Raw genomic sequence first — 15,014 nt, forward strand, 5'->3', positions numbered from 1 at the left:
TGACCATGGGAACATATTTTTAACACTACAAGGTTATGATAGAACAAAGGGGTGTTATAAGGGCGAATTGAGGAACTCACCTGTTACTTTAAGAGGAAGTTATTCTGGGAGTGCTTTCTTTCTTTGAAGCCAGCAATACACATAAGCATGCTTCTCATCCAGCTGAAGGGTATTCGTCACAGCTGAAGAGTATTCATCACAGTATCTCCCTTAAATTGTGTTCTATTGTGCCTTGGATTTGTGTTTTCTTAGAGCAAATCTTCCCACAAGGTTTGGAGATTATGTTTCCTAAGGGCAGAAATTTGATACTAAATCAACTCGTAGCCATAAGTCAATCTGTTCAAGTCAATCAGAATCATTAGGTCTGAAAAAGACCTCCAAGATCAGTTGGTCTAACTGTCCCCCTACCCCTGATATCACCCACTAAATCATGCCCCTAAGCATCACATCCTACCTTTCCTTAAACACTCCCAATAAAATCATAGAATCATTAAGGTTGGAAAAGACCTCCAAGGTCATCTGGTCCGAACACCCCATTGTTAAGAAATTAATCTGACTTCCTTAGGGAATAATAAGGTTCTGTCTTTCTTTGGTTTAAAAAAAAAAAAAAAAAAGACCTTAAGGAGATAGCTGTATGCTACAGAACGTAAGGATAAGTAATAACAGTTCTCCTTAATGTAAGAGCTTCCAGAATGAATAATATAAAGGATAAAACAGAATGGTTATATGGGGAAAGAGAAAGTGTGGGGGGAGAAGGGGAGGTTTATTTATTTATTTTCCCTCTTATTGTAGCCAAGGTAAATATCCTGATAACAGAATGCCCTTTAGACTTGGAACTCAAAGGTTTTGAGGGGAACAGTGTTAAGTTAGTTTAAGTTTGTGGCCTGTTTTCACTGTAAAATGATAAATTCTATCTTTGCTGATACAAAGCATGCCAAATGGAAGAAGAGTTCTGCAAGTATGATTAGAGTATAGAGTATTTGGAGAATTAAATAAAAATAATGTTTTCAGCAAAGTAACTCTTGTTACAAAATACTGTGGACACTAGAGTATTTGTGAATACCTTTGAAAATTCAGTTAATAATTTACAGAAGCAATACTTGGAGTCTTCGCAGATGGTGAAAACTATTGATGGAGATGGTAATGAAGATGAGATTTAAATGCTGTTTTTTCTTCCTAGTTGTGATGAATTCAGGCAAACTCTTTGCAGAAGGTAAGAACGCTGAATTCTGTTAATAAGTATACATTGAGTTCAAAACATGCAGTTTAGCTGCCTTAAGTGCAGTGTCTTTCATATCTTTACCAAGAATAAACACTGCTTTTTAAATACAGTTTTGTGAGATGGCTGATGATTATGATTCAGTTGTTGCTTCTTATCAGATCTACAGAATCATGTCTAAGCTTTGAAGCTGTAAAATAGAAAGGTTCAAACTTTTTCAGAAAAGTTTTCTGTTCGAAATGTATTTGAGCCATTTTGAGGCACTTACACAAATTGAATTTTACACCCCTAAGCATTATATATAATGACATGTAATTGGAATGTCTTGTCTGACCACTGAGCAAAAGAGCAGAAGTTAAATAGAGCCTGTAGTAACTAGTTTGGGGAAATGTTTCACATTTCTTATCCCTATTTGCAGTACTGTTTTAAATTCCTGGGTTTATATAGGTTGCATGCCACCTGAACTGCAACTTCGCAATGCTATGGACTGTTCATTGGGCTACATCTCCATTAAGTAAAAGGATGTCTCTCTTTTTCATTTTCTTTTGAATCTACTAATATGTATTTCAGTCCAACATATTTGTTGCTATTGCTTCTGTCTTCACCAGTGTTTTGTTCTTATGCAAAGCAGTTGAAATTACATTGGTATGTTTTTAAAAGTCAAACAAAAGGTATGTAGGTAGCAACCACTTCTGACTTAAAACTACTCTAAAATCTGAATCAACAAGTTTTTGTTGTTGTTGTTTTTCTCATTTAATTTAGATATAATGCAGTAGCAGTGTGGGGAAGGGAAATATAAGCAATGAGATTATCTGGGTAATTTATTTAAAAAATTCTGCAGCAAATTCTGGTGACTTGTTTGAGGAAAGGTGCAATAATTTATCAAGGTTCAAATTAGATTCTTCAAATTACATTGACTTACCATGCCATCGAGAGATTTTAAGTCCCAAGGAATAGTTGTAAAAGAAATCCAAATATAAATATTGTTTGTTCTTTTTGTTTGTTTCAGTTTTCCTCATATGTCTCACTTTCTAGTCCCTTCACCAGCTTGGTTGCTTTTCTTTGCACACACTCAAGTAACTCAATACCCTTCTTGTAATGAGAGGCCCAAAACTCAACACAGCAAGCCTTTGTTAGCTGTACTTGTAGAAATAACGGGATTGGTACAAAGATGAAATTCTTGTTCCTTTCCTAGGAGATATCCTAGAGTTTAAAATGCACTGGAGCCTCCCAGGTAAATGGCTTGTTAGTATGTCCCCCAGGCCTATGTTTGTTCAGGATTTTTTCCCTAGGTGAGTGCAAAGAAGGGGTAGCACTCAGGAGAAGTGAGTACATGGCCTAAATCTAGTTTTGAGGATATACCGATCTCAACCTTCATCTGGGGATAGGAAATGGGCTGCCAGTATTGCTGCTTCTGTAGCATTAGAATTGATACATACACTGTGGTAAATATTATAGCAACAGGTAGCATGGGAAATGTCTATTTCATGAAGACCTTTAAGGAACATTTTCCTGAGTTTATGCTGAGAAATTATGGATTTGTTTATAACGGTGCAATTGCATAATTCCTCTCTTTTATACACTTGTTGAAATAAAATCACTTTTTTGATCTGGATTTTCATTTTGGTGAGAAAACGAGGGGTAAGAAGCCATTCTGGATCAGTCAGAATCACCTGAACAATTGGCTTATGCACTGTATAGTAAAATGAATTGCTTTGCTTACTGTTTTGCTTAGTTGAGCAAACATTATGTATTTTTAGTTTTCAGATGTAAGAAATAAATGTCCTCCACCACCACTTCCTCCTTATGCCTATGTCATCTCAGCTAGGAGAGTTCTTTGTTTTTGTTTTCACACTGAAGCGTCACATTCAGCACTAATTTGAAATATTTTCTTATTACTGCTTTTTTCTTTCCCCCTTTTTTTTTTTCTTGTAATTATTTGCTGTTCTGCTTTTTCTTTGCTTAACCTCTATTTCTTCTTTTTATTTTTTCCCTTACAACTGTTCTTTAACACCCTTCCATCAGCAAGTTTAATTCTTATATTATCTCCTGGCAGTTTGTCATGCTTATTCTTATTCAATTTGTCATTCTTATACCATGTGGCTATGGCATAGCTAAGTCTTGGCACTGTATTTTAGAGCATGCCTCAATACAGTTATTCAGTAGAGGGTGCCCTTATTTACATCTTCCAGGCTAAAAAGCATCAAATGTGTTCTGCATCAGTTTTGTACAGCTGATGTGAGCAAGTTTCATTCTATAGGTGATATTTCTGTACACCTAAAAATCAAAAGCAGATATAATTCTGATATATATATTAATTTCAGTGAGTCTTATAAAAACTTTCATGCTTAAGATGAGATTTAATAAATAAGTAAATAGAACAAGTATGGATACTTAGATGAATCATTTTTGATCTAATAATGACTGCCAAAGAAATTAGCTGTGACCTTGTTAGTATTCACAATTTCATTCATCTTGTTTGAAAGCCTGAATCAATCCAACTTACTTTAAACAAATTAATGCAAAAAAAAATCTTGTATGGGATGAGGTTCTTAGTGAGAAATGTTTATCATCTCTTTGCAGATAAATTTTGTGATTTGCCACATATAGAAAATGGAAAGATTGCCCCATACTATTATAATTTCAAAGGTTACTATTTTCCTATGCGTAAAGACAAAAAACTTTCCTATTCTTGTGTTGCTGGTTATACAACTGAAACTGGGACTCAAGAAGGAAGAATAACTTGTACAGCAAAAGGATGGTCTCCAGTGCCACAGTGCTACAGTGAGTTAGCTTTATTAAGTTCATTATTGTTTCTAGTGGGAAACTTTTCTAGCTCAATTTCCTTAAGCATACAGGGTCAAAAGCTGCAGAACAGAAGGGATAAAATGCATATTAGGACAAGGTTAAATACATGATGTATACAAACTACATTTCGATATATGGAATATTTTTACAATAATACATATGGTAAGAGCCCTTAAAATATATGCTTTTATAAGAGTTTCAAGAAAGTTGCCAGTCTACCTTATTTCTGGAAAATCAATTGACAGTTTTGTCCCTGATATGTATCTGAGTCTCCATAGCTCTAGATTCTTTGGTTCTCATGTTCCATGATATTAACATATGTTTGTATCTGATGATTGTGGCAGAGTTGCTTCAACAGATCAAGAAAATAAAATCAGATGGAGATAATTAAAAGCCCTTTTCCCTTGCTTATTGAAGAACAACACATTCCATTAATTCTTTCTTCTAACCAAGCTGTCTCTTTTCATTTAGAAAAATGTAAGAAGCCTCTTTTGGAAAATGGCTTTTTTTATGGTACAGAAATGTCCTTCAAAATACATGAGAAACTGCAGTACAAATGTAATCTAGGCTACCACACTCCAAATGGTGGTACCGAGGATACGGTACAATGTCAAGCGGATGGATGGTCCTCACAGCCAAGCTGTACTAAAAATTTTGGTAGGATTGTGCATTTCCCTCCTTACAATTTTTATATATATAAAATTCTGCTGTCCTTGCTGTGCCTGTGTTGTCAAATTGCCAATGTTATGACACTTGGATGCTCCTCAAGCAAGTTCTCACCTGTACGTCGTGCGATGAAGTTCTCAGATTTCACACATTGGTTGTTTAGTCAATTGGCATAGATAAAGTTATATGTAGATGGATTCAATATAGATGAAATAATATTGTTTCAAATAAATCTATTTCCAACCAAACTTTGTTCGGAAACAAAGACTGGAGAACCTGTGTAAAATAATGCATTTTTAATTATTCATTACCTGCAAAGTCTTTTCCTCAGATATGATAACTTTTAACTAAAATTTTAGATGAGTAACTTTAAATGAAAAGAGCAATTAACATTATGTGTACGTTCTATTTAAGAGTCATGCCAAGTACCTGATTTACATCATGGCTATTACTTCACAACCCAGCAAGAGCTTCGAGTGAACGAAACACTGCTATATGAATGTGATGAGGGATATCACACTGCAGGAGGAAACACTACAGAAGAAGCAAGGTGCCTAGCACATGGGTGGTCCCTTACTCCAAACTGCACTAGTATGTAGTGGGCATGGAAATAATTCTGTTTGAAATGTGACTTATTCTACAACTGAATAAAAATTTACAAACAGCTTTATTTTTTAAACTGTTAAAGGTTGTTGTTTGTTTGTTTTTGTTGTTTTTTAAGGAAGCCTTCTAGCCTCTATCAACTGTTTTTCTCTGCTTTGTGTTTTCTTCCTAGAAATAACTTGCCACCCTTTGAGTAGAATAGAACATGGAGGTTTCTATCCTGTGAAGAAAATCTATGAAGAGGGAGATGTTGTTCATTTTTTCTGTGAGGCAAATTATTCTTTCCGTGAATTTGACCTAATTCAATGTTATTATTTTGGATGGTATCCAGATCCTCCAGTGTGTGAAGGTAGCGTATTTTTACGTTTGTAGTATATAGTCTTTCCCTAGTACTTTCTTTCATGAAATGAAATGCTTTATGAATGCAAAATAAAAATATGCTTTTATACCAGTTGACCACCTAAATATAAATGAAGAGTTAGCAGAAAAGCATGGAGCCAAAGTAGAAGGGAGGAGCCAGTGATAACTGGAATTAGGCTGCTTCTGCCTGTTTTCAGTGGAATCTAAAAATAGAGCAGATACTGTTCTCTTCTCTTACTTCTCTGTGTGTTGTTTCCTGGAAAAGTACAAAGAAACAATTACAGGGAAGATGCTCAGCCCTTAAAATTCAAGATAAACCATGTTGACACTATGTGAAGAATTAATCAAGCATGTGTAGGAGCTTCATGAGGTGGAAACATACTTCTTGAGGTGTAAGAATTATTTTATTTATTTACAACTTTTTCCTAGCTTGTGTTATTCAGTGCTTTTCAGTTTTGCAGCCTCACCAAACTGTATGTTTTGGATGGAATTAACTAGAAGGGTCATCCTGAGGAAAGAAACATGCTTTTGGCAATTATTATTGCTTCCATAGTCTTTGGGGGATACGAAATTCTGCCCCTCCCCCCCCCCCCCCAAAAAAAAAAAAAACACACACAAAAAAACAACAAACAAACAAAAAAAGAAAAAGTCCTTTCAGAAGAATGAAAGGCCTAGTGATGCAGAACTGTGAGCTACAACGTACAGCAGAAAACAGAGAAAATGAACTAGCTGAGAATATTTAATATTACTGAAAGAACATACGCTGATGTTATGTTTCAAACCTCTTGGGTGAAGAAATTCTTCCCGATATCCAATCTAAACCTCATGTGCAACATGAGGCCATTGCCTCATGTTCTACCACTTCTGACCCAATAAAAGAAACTGATGCTTCCCTTGCTGCAACCTCCCTTCAGGTAGTTACAGGGAGCAATGAGGTCTCCCCTCAGCTTTCTTTTCTCCAGACTAAACAGCCCCAGTTCCCTCAGCTGTTATTCATATGTCTCACTTTCTAGTCCCTTCACCAGCTTGGTTGCTTTTCTTTGCACACACTCAAGTAACTCAATACCCTTCTTGTAATGAGAGGCCCAAAACTCAACACAGCAAGCCTTTGTTAGCTGTACTTGTAGAAATAACGGGATTGGTACAAAGATGAAATTCTTGTTCCTTTCCTAGGAGATATCCTAGAGTTTAAAATGCACTGGAGCCTCCCAGGTAAATGGCTTGTTAGTATGTCCCCCAGGCCTATGTTTGTTCAGGATTTTTTCCCTAGGTGAGTGCAAAGAAGGGGTAGCACTCAGGAGAAGTGAGTACATGGCCTAAATCTAGTTTTGAGGATATACCGATCTCAACCTTCATCTGGGGATAGGAAATGGGCTGCCAGTATTGCTGCTTCTGTAGCATTAGAATTGATACATACACTGTGGTAAATATTATAGCAACAGGTAGCATGGGAAATGTCTATTTCATGAAGACCTTTAAGGAACATTTTCCTGAGTTTATGCTGAGAAATTATGGATTTGTTTATAACGGTGCAATTGCATAATTCCTCTCTTTTATACACTTGTTGAAATAAAATCACTTTTCTGTTCTGGATTTTATTTCAGGGAGAAAATGAGGGGTAAGATGTTGCTGTGGATTAACCAGAAACATCACCTGAACAATTGGCTTATGCACTGTATAGTAAAATGAATTGTTTTGCTTACTGTTTTGCTTAGTGAGCAAACATTGTGTTCTTTAATTTTCAGATGTAAGAAATAAATGTCCTCCACCACCACTTCCTCCTCATGCCCATGTCACCACAGTTAGGAGAACATATCATAATGGCGACAAAGTTCGTATACAGTGTCAAAGTAAATTTGAAATAAGAGGATATGAGGAAATTCAGTGTGAAAAAGGAAAATGGACATCACCTCCTATTTGTATCGGTTAGTACTTCCAGCGCCAAAGCAGAAATGGATGTTCAAACAATGCCTTGATTTTCCTAATAGAGCCTCAGTTTAAATGTCTGCAAAGCTGTTTGTTCTCCTTTGTTAAATGTGCGAGAGATAAAATGCTATATAATTTTGCAGCCAATCAATCATTCACAGATTAAGAGATGAGGATGAGCTGGATGGATTGAACTGGAATCCATGTTGTGTAGCTCTCCCTTGGAATACTGATTTTTATTACATCTTATAAAACATCGGTGTTTTGTGGTATTTTTTTTGTGTGTGTATGTGTTTTTGAAAATGAATTGTTTTTGAACAAGCCTGATTCTAAGTTTCTGCTGTGGTTTTAGGATCTATAAATAAACAGGAATCTGAGCCAACATCACTTGAGCTAGATGCAGCAATAAGGACAAGCAAAACGTATCACAGTGAAGAAACGAGTAGGTGAACCTTGATTTATTTGTTAATTTAATAGAGAATTCAATGGCCACCAATGATGTTATAGGCATTTTTATGACTAACCTTACTACTTTTTTGCTATATCACAATTCCTTACTCTTTAAAATGTTTGCGTATGTTCTATGTATAAGAAGCTGAGTGAATGATCACCGTCTTCTGTGACTGTAAACTACACTTATAAGTCTGTCCCATATATGTAATTTTATTTCATGCGTTAGCGTTTACCATCAGTCATTTTGTACCTCTTCTGTTGATAATCTCTGAACATGCAGATTCAAGAGTATTTCGATCCTTTGTTTAGTAACTCACTGAGGTTTATTCTGAACTCCATATGGGTTTAACATTTCAAGCAACAAATAAAGACAATCTCAGCACAGAAAAGCAACCAATCCGTATTGACTGTAACCCAGCAGGAGTCAAGTGTGGACATAGGTGAGGAGTGTAGAAGGCACAGAAATAGTCTGAACATCAGTAAAATAAATCTAGAGCATCTGAAACTGAAACTTCTAAATAGAAGTTCACTTACATGCACTTTTATGGTATGAAAATTTTGGACCAAAGTCAGTTGGTATGCTGATGCTTTCAACAGTGTTAATATTATTTTAAAGATCTAATTGCATCTCTCCCTTCCTTGTATTAGAAATGCAGCAGAGCTGTACCTCTCCACCGGTGATTAAAAACGGTGTTCTTCTTAGCCCCCTATTGCTTAGCTACAAAAATGGTTCTTCAGTAGAATATGGTTGCCAACTTTACCATTTTTTGGATGGACCTACCACTGTTTACTGCAAAGAAGGAAACTGGACAGAACAACCGACTTGCTTAGGTAAGGTTTGTGAGAAAAAAAGTAAAAAATTGTGACATGTAATGTAGAAAGAAAAATCTGGAAAGGACCTCTAGATAATCTTTTAATGACTCCCTCTTCTCTTTCATTAGAGCTAACAGATTTCAGAAACACGAGGCTGAACCATTATCAACTATACCTAGCCCGCTGCTGCTAAGTGTCTTCTGGCCTGTTCTTAGTTCCTCTGTTTTCCTGAGTGAAGAGGTCTAGAACTCAGCTGGCCTCATTATTTTAGAAGGCTTTCTAATTTCGTTATCTTCCACATCCTCCATTCAGTGGATTTCTTCCTGTCTTTCTAAAGATGTTTAGAAGAAATGACTGCAGTCCTTGCCTAAATAGTTTTTTTGGTTAGGGTTAGCAGGTATTGTGACTTGGACTTTCATTTTTAAACTTTCAGCCTTTGTGTTTGTTGTGTCCTTGTATCCACCTCTTAATTCCGGACTTCCTAATTGTTCCATGAAGCTCCCATGTATGCTGCTCAAAACAACCTATACATCTCCCACTAGGAGTTTACAGATGTAGGCAGGAATACTACTTCTGATGATTTACAAGAGTTCTTAGTTTATCCTTCTTTCCTTCCTCTAATGAAATAATTTCTACACCATGCTTTGCACATTTGTTAGAATGTGCAATAGGCAATCTCTCCTTGCATTTCCTTCAGAAAATCATTAATAAGGGCCTCTGTCAAGCACTGATTCTCTTGAGACTTGCAGAAATTTGTTTTTTCAACTGCCCCTTTGTCAGGCTTTATTGAAGTGGAGCAGTGGATTCAAAAGTTAGAGGTTAATTGTCGGACAGAAAGCTAGGTTACCCAATTTGATCCTGGCACTAAGAAGTCTGTCAGAAAGCAACCGAAATAATACTGACCTTGAAGTACCTGAAAAAGCCTAAAGAAAACCACAAACTTCATGAAGAAAAAAAAAAAAAAGCCAATAAAAAAAAGGAAAATGTCTAAATACTTTATAAATTGACAAAACATGGGGGGAAGGAGGGAAGAAGCAAATGAATTGTCAAAACACTTTGTTAAGTTAATAGCTTAAATTTCCTGTTTCTTCTGTTCTGTTCTTCTTCAGTGGTATATCCTGGCTGCTGTATGTTTGCAAATATTTGTAGAATCCCGATTCTATCTGAAGTGTGATTTCTGAGCTTATTATTTTTGCATGTTCTATTTGTTACTTCAGACTATTTCTTTATTTCTGCTTTCTTTCTAAATGTGCTTTTAGTTCTATTTCTTGCATGATTCCAAAACAATTTATAATTACTGATTTAGATTTCTCTTTTTCAACTCCTGCAACAGGCAGTTAAGAAATCTCTTCATAGAATCATAGAATCATAGAATATCTGAGTTGGAAAGGACGCACAAGGATCATCAAGTCCAACGCCTGAGTTACTAAAGGATCACCCAGAAAAATCAGATCATGTATCTGGGAGCATTGTCCAAAGTTTGCTTTTATTGAACTATGCTTTTATTTCCTAGATCCATGTGTTCTTAATGCAACTACTCTAAACAATAACAACCTAGAGTTAAAATGGAGACAGGAAGAATTAATGTTCCTACATGGTGACCTCATAGAGTTTGAATGTAAAGAGGGATATGATTTTCCCCAGACTACCCTTCCATCTCCTGGGAGGACGCAGTGTAACCATGGGAGACTGAAATACCCAAAATGTGTTGTTAAAGGTAAAGCAATATTTTGTTGCTTGTTCTTTTGAATTCATCAGTGTCAGACCTCTTTGGAAACATTTGCTCCAGCGGTGGAGGCCTGGAATTTATTGTCAATAAAAATCAATGTTTAGTGTCAGACGATACAGGCGCACACACATATCCCTAAGCAATACAGGTACATTGATTGATAAATATATGTGTGCATAGCAAAAACAATACAACTTCCTTGGATGGAAAGGCCGTAGAAGGGAGGAAGGAGCTGTTCTCCAAGCATGGGGAACTCAAAGCTCTGTAGAAAGACACCTGTAAACAATGAAATGCACGCAAGGGGTTTCTTGTGGTTAGAATTAGATGGGAGGTTACGTTCGGGTTTGAGACGTAATGCAGCAGTAATGAGCAGGCACTGAGAGTTGATAGTTACCTAGTGTTGGCAGTTTAAAGCTGCTGCTTTGTTAGTTTCTCATGTTGAACGTTTCACAAAGATTTTTGACGTTATTGCAGCTCCGATGGAAAAATGTGACTCTCCACCTCCTATTGCAAATGGAGCTCTTAAACTCCCACCCCTGGCCCAGTATGAGAGTGGTTCTTCAGTTCAGTATAGTTGCTATGACTATCATTTCATGCAAGGATCTGAGAGAATCTACTGTTCTGCAGGCCAGTGGACCTCACCACCAGTTTGTATAGGTAGGCATGAGAAGATACATAAACTTTTATTTCTCCTACTCAGATGCTTTGTATTTGTAACTTGGGTGTTGTCAGCTGGAACATTAAGATCTTAACCTCATCTCTTTTTCATTTTGAGATGACAGCTTTAACAGATGCGAGAGTAAGAGTTTTTGGCTTTTCTATTACATAAGTCTGACATGCCTGCAGAGTCCAAAAATACAGTGATGTCACATATAGTATATTAAGAGAATGGGGAATAATAGCCTGCATTCTCCGTGTCAATTGCAGTCACAATGACATGATTTCAAAAATAATTGATTTATTGACACTGAATATGTCTCTGTTCTTTAGAGCCATGCACTTTGTCAAAAAATGAAATGGAGAAAAATAATGTTCTGCTGGAAGGGTTTTATGAGAACCAAGTTTACTTCTACCATGGGGATTATGTTGGATTTTACTGCAAACAGAACCATTTTGGAGAAGAATCTGGTACAACTTTATTTCAAGTGCAGTGTAAGAGAGGCCAGCTAGCGTATCCAAGATGTGTCGAAAGAGGAAAATAAGTGTGAACTTCAGGAAATTTCATAGGAAAGGTATGTTGTTTATCTGGAATTAAAAGGTGCATGAATACTGCTTCATATTTCAAGATGACTGCAGTCAACTTTCAGAAATGGGTGTTCAGTGGCACAGTTGGCTGTGAGCCAAATTGGGATGGAAGTGGGGAAGTGGTATGTGGCATGAGGACTGGGAAAGCACCAGAACAATGCAATGTTGACACACTATGTGTGGAAATTTTAGGAAGTAGTAGTTCTTTGAGGCTTATAATGCTAAACTTGAGAATGCATAACAATATGGAGAATCTGAGCAAGGGACAAGAAAAGGAGAAAGCATTTTAAGAGAATGTCTGTAAAGGATGAAACTATTTAAAATATAGAAATATGTGAGTTCCACTCAGTAGTTAATTATTAATCTTAAATGAAAAGTGAAGCAAACAGTTTTATTTGCTATTTGAGAATGTGCCAACTATTCAAATGATCTGCTGTAACTACTTTGTAGGATTGCTTTGACACTTGCACGTTTATACTCCTGGGACTCTAGCCTGTGAGAATGTTGCACGGCTGCAGATCCAATGAAAATTCAGGAAGACAGAACATGCTTGCCTCATGTCAATTTTGTAAAATAAACACAAAAATGCACAGTGATCTCCTGTCACTCTGTGTCTGAGAAGAGTCTGTTTCTCTTTCTCTGTACTCTCCCAACAGGAAGCCAAAAACAGAAGGAAAGTCTCCTCCCAGCTATGTCATCTTAAACATTCAGCAAAGAAACAGGGGGGATGTTTTTTTTTGTGAAAGGCACAATAAGAATAACTATTTTGTGTTTCTGTTAGTGCCTTTCCTCACATAGTAGAGCCTTCTAATAGCACCAGAATCGCCATATATCTCAGTTCTGTTGTTTCACGGCAAAGGTGCTAGTTCGGGAGCAGGCAGATGACACGATGATGTTTCTTCACCGAGTTTGGCACGTGCAAATGTTTTCAAGATTGTTCTGGTATTTGTTAACTTTTCTGCTTGCAGAACAACCTTGTGTTTATGCAAGATTTCTGCCAACTTCAGCAAAAAGCCATTTGGATGTATTTATAGACTGCCATTTCTGTATTCCGGTTAAGTTCTTGCCTCCTCCTTTGAGGAACTCTGAATGAAGCAAGTGAATATTTGGGAAATATCAGAAGACCCTTCTCCTTAAAGAGCAGACCTACTGGAAAAGGAGGGAAAAGGATTCAAGTCTGTCTCTGGAATATTTCTTGAGAGTAACATTTGAAGCGATTTCCCATGTTTGAAGAGATGGTGGTTTGTTTTCTGAAGTCATGATACAGAATTGCTGGATTTTAGAAGTCGGTCACTTCTGCATGTGCTGTGGAACAGAAAGGTCAGAGTAGAAAATACTATCCTCCTGTTCTGTCCAAGCCATGGAAATTACTATCCTGTAATCATCCAAGGCCCGTGAGAACTAAGACCCTGCTCCACCGATCCTGCATCAAAGCGACACCTTGGCCCCATGAGAACAGCCACTCCAGCCCATTGTCAGGTGCTGGATTCTGGCTGCTCCTGCACGTAGTGGGCTCAGGCTCCTCCACGGTGTTGGGCATCTGTACATGGAGTTCCTCTTCCTCTGTGCTATTGTTTCCACTGTAGGCTGTCAGCATAAGCTGCTAGAGACCTTTCTAATCACGTAGACTCTAAGCACTTGGTTTTATCTGTATGTGTGTCCAGTTAAAGATTGTCACCAGAATCTCTACAACCCTCTGGTCTCCCCACCCCAGTGTACTACAGAAATTGTGAAGCTGTTGGCTAGCAAATGTGTTTTTGTTAGGCTCTCAAGATTTCAGTAAGGGTGTTGATAAATTTTTGGCTCCACATATAATGTAATTTTTGCCCGTAAAAAAATTTTACGTGATGACACTGGAAAAACAAGATGTGTTTTATAAACACACCGGGAGTCTTTGCTGATGGTTTTCATAAGTGTGCTGTGTCAAGTTCAGTCTGAAAGGTTTTGTGAGAAATTACTGAAGAATTTTTGCAGGAATTGCTTGTTTAATATCTGTGCAGAATGTCTACTGTGTCACAAGAAAATTAGGGGAGGAGTTTGCAAGGGCAACGCTCAGAAAGGTGGGAGTTGAATAATAGTATATGCAATTTGGAGTAGAGGAAACAGCAAGTCTTTTGCAGAGGACATCTTTAATTTCTAAAACGTGGAAATGACACTGCTGCACCTCACCACAGGGTTTCTGCTGTGGATGTGTTGTGCTACACATAAAGGTAAGTCTTTAAATGGAAATCCATGCTTTAAGTGATGTGTAGTGACCGGTGACAATCAAGAATATGGAACTGAAAAATAAATTATTTGTCACTTTTAGTGGAACCTGTTTCAGAAGTTCTGAATGAGAATTATATTTTAGAATGTCATATTTGGGAATACTTGCCTTTTTTTTTTTCTTTTTTTTTTTTTTTTTTTGTCTGAGTTCTCTTCTTTGCTAGATTTATAACTAGACATAACCCCCTCAACATACATGCATATAATAAATTCCTTGGTATTTCATTTGAGCTGCTGTTATTCTGAGAACATGCTATTTAAATGCAGAATTCTGATTTGATTTTAAAATATTGCACAACTCTTAGGGTATTTTGTCATTTCAGTAAGTTCTGTGACGAATGCAGCCTGAAGAAGCTCTTCACTGAATATGTACCTTTACTAAAATGACTGGTTTTAAACTCTATAATTGATCCATTTCATACTCTTCAGCATATCAAAACTCTTCTCCCTCCACACAGGCACATCTTAGAAGTGCTTTCCATGCACATACCTTATACTTTGAAAGAACGATCCAAGTTCTTTCATTTCAAAGAGATGGAACTAATTTTGGTAATTTGAGACAAACTGATTTCATCAAGGAATTAAAGACAATAGAGCATCATGGCTGTAAGTGTAAATCACTAGTTTAGTATAACACTGGAAAACAAGAGCTGTAATCTGAGAAATTCAGAAGTTTATTCATCTGTTCAGTTGAAGTGTTTTTACTTTAGTAACTCCATCTTATGTTACAGTCTGTAAAAATAGTGTAGAAGCACAAAATTTCTTAGAGCAAGATGATTTATTAGTACAATCTATTCCCAAATGCAGGTAGCAGGTTATCTGAATATTATTCAACTGCTGTGTAGCACCATTCTTTGGAGATCTGATTACTCTGCAGTATCTATCAGATGAGAAGAATTTTTTTTATATTTTCTGGTGGAAGGGCAT

At 36.8% G+C, this 15,014-nt stretch overlaps 1 protein-coding gene across 1 annotated transcript in view; it reads left to right on the forward strand.

Annotated features, from left to right (window-relative positions):
• The first annotated feature begins 899 nt into the window (after positions 1-899).
• LOC101798333 (complement factor H) overlaps positions 900-15,014 on the forward strand; it is a 32,658-nt gene continuing 18,543 nt past the window's right edge. Inside the window, exons 1-11 of the mRNA XM_072041893.1 lie at positions 900-1,213; positions 3,803-4,003; positions 4,499-4,684; positions 5,108-5,284; positions 5,469-5,645; positions 7,402-7,581; positions 7,935-8,024; positions 8,684-8,866; positions 10,362-10,565; positions 11,052-11,234; positions 11,568-11,776. Of these exons, the coding sequence (XP_071897994.1) occupies positions 1,132-1,213; positions 3,803-4,003; positions 4,499-4,684; positions 5,108-5,284; positions 5,469-5,645; positions 7,402-7,581; positions 7,935-8,024; positions 8,684-8,866; positions 10,362-10,565; positions 11,052-11,234; positions 11,568-11,776 (1,872 nt within the window). The 5' untranslated portion in view covers positions 900-1,131. The remainder of the gene's footprint in view (positions 1,214-3,802; positions 4,004-4,498; positions 4,685-5,107; positions 5,285-5,468; positions 5,646-7,401; positions 7,582-7,934; positions 8,025-8,683; positions 8,867-10,361; positions 10,566-11,051; positions 11,235-11,567; positions 11,777-15,014) is intronic.

This window comes from Anas platyrhynchos, chromosome 8, assembly GCF_047663525.1.
Source record: "Anas platyrhynchos isolate ZD024472 breed Pekin duck chromosome 8, IASCAAS_PekinDuck_T2T, whole genome shotgun sequence".
Lineage (NCBI taxonomy): Eukaryota > Metazoa > Chordata > Aves > Anseriformes > Anatidae > Anas > Anas platyrhynchos.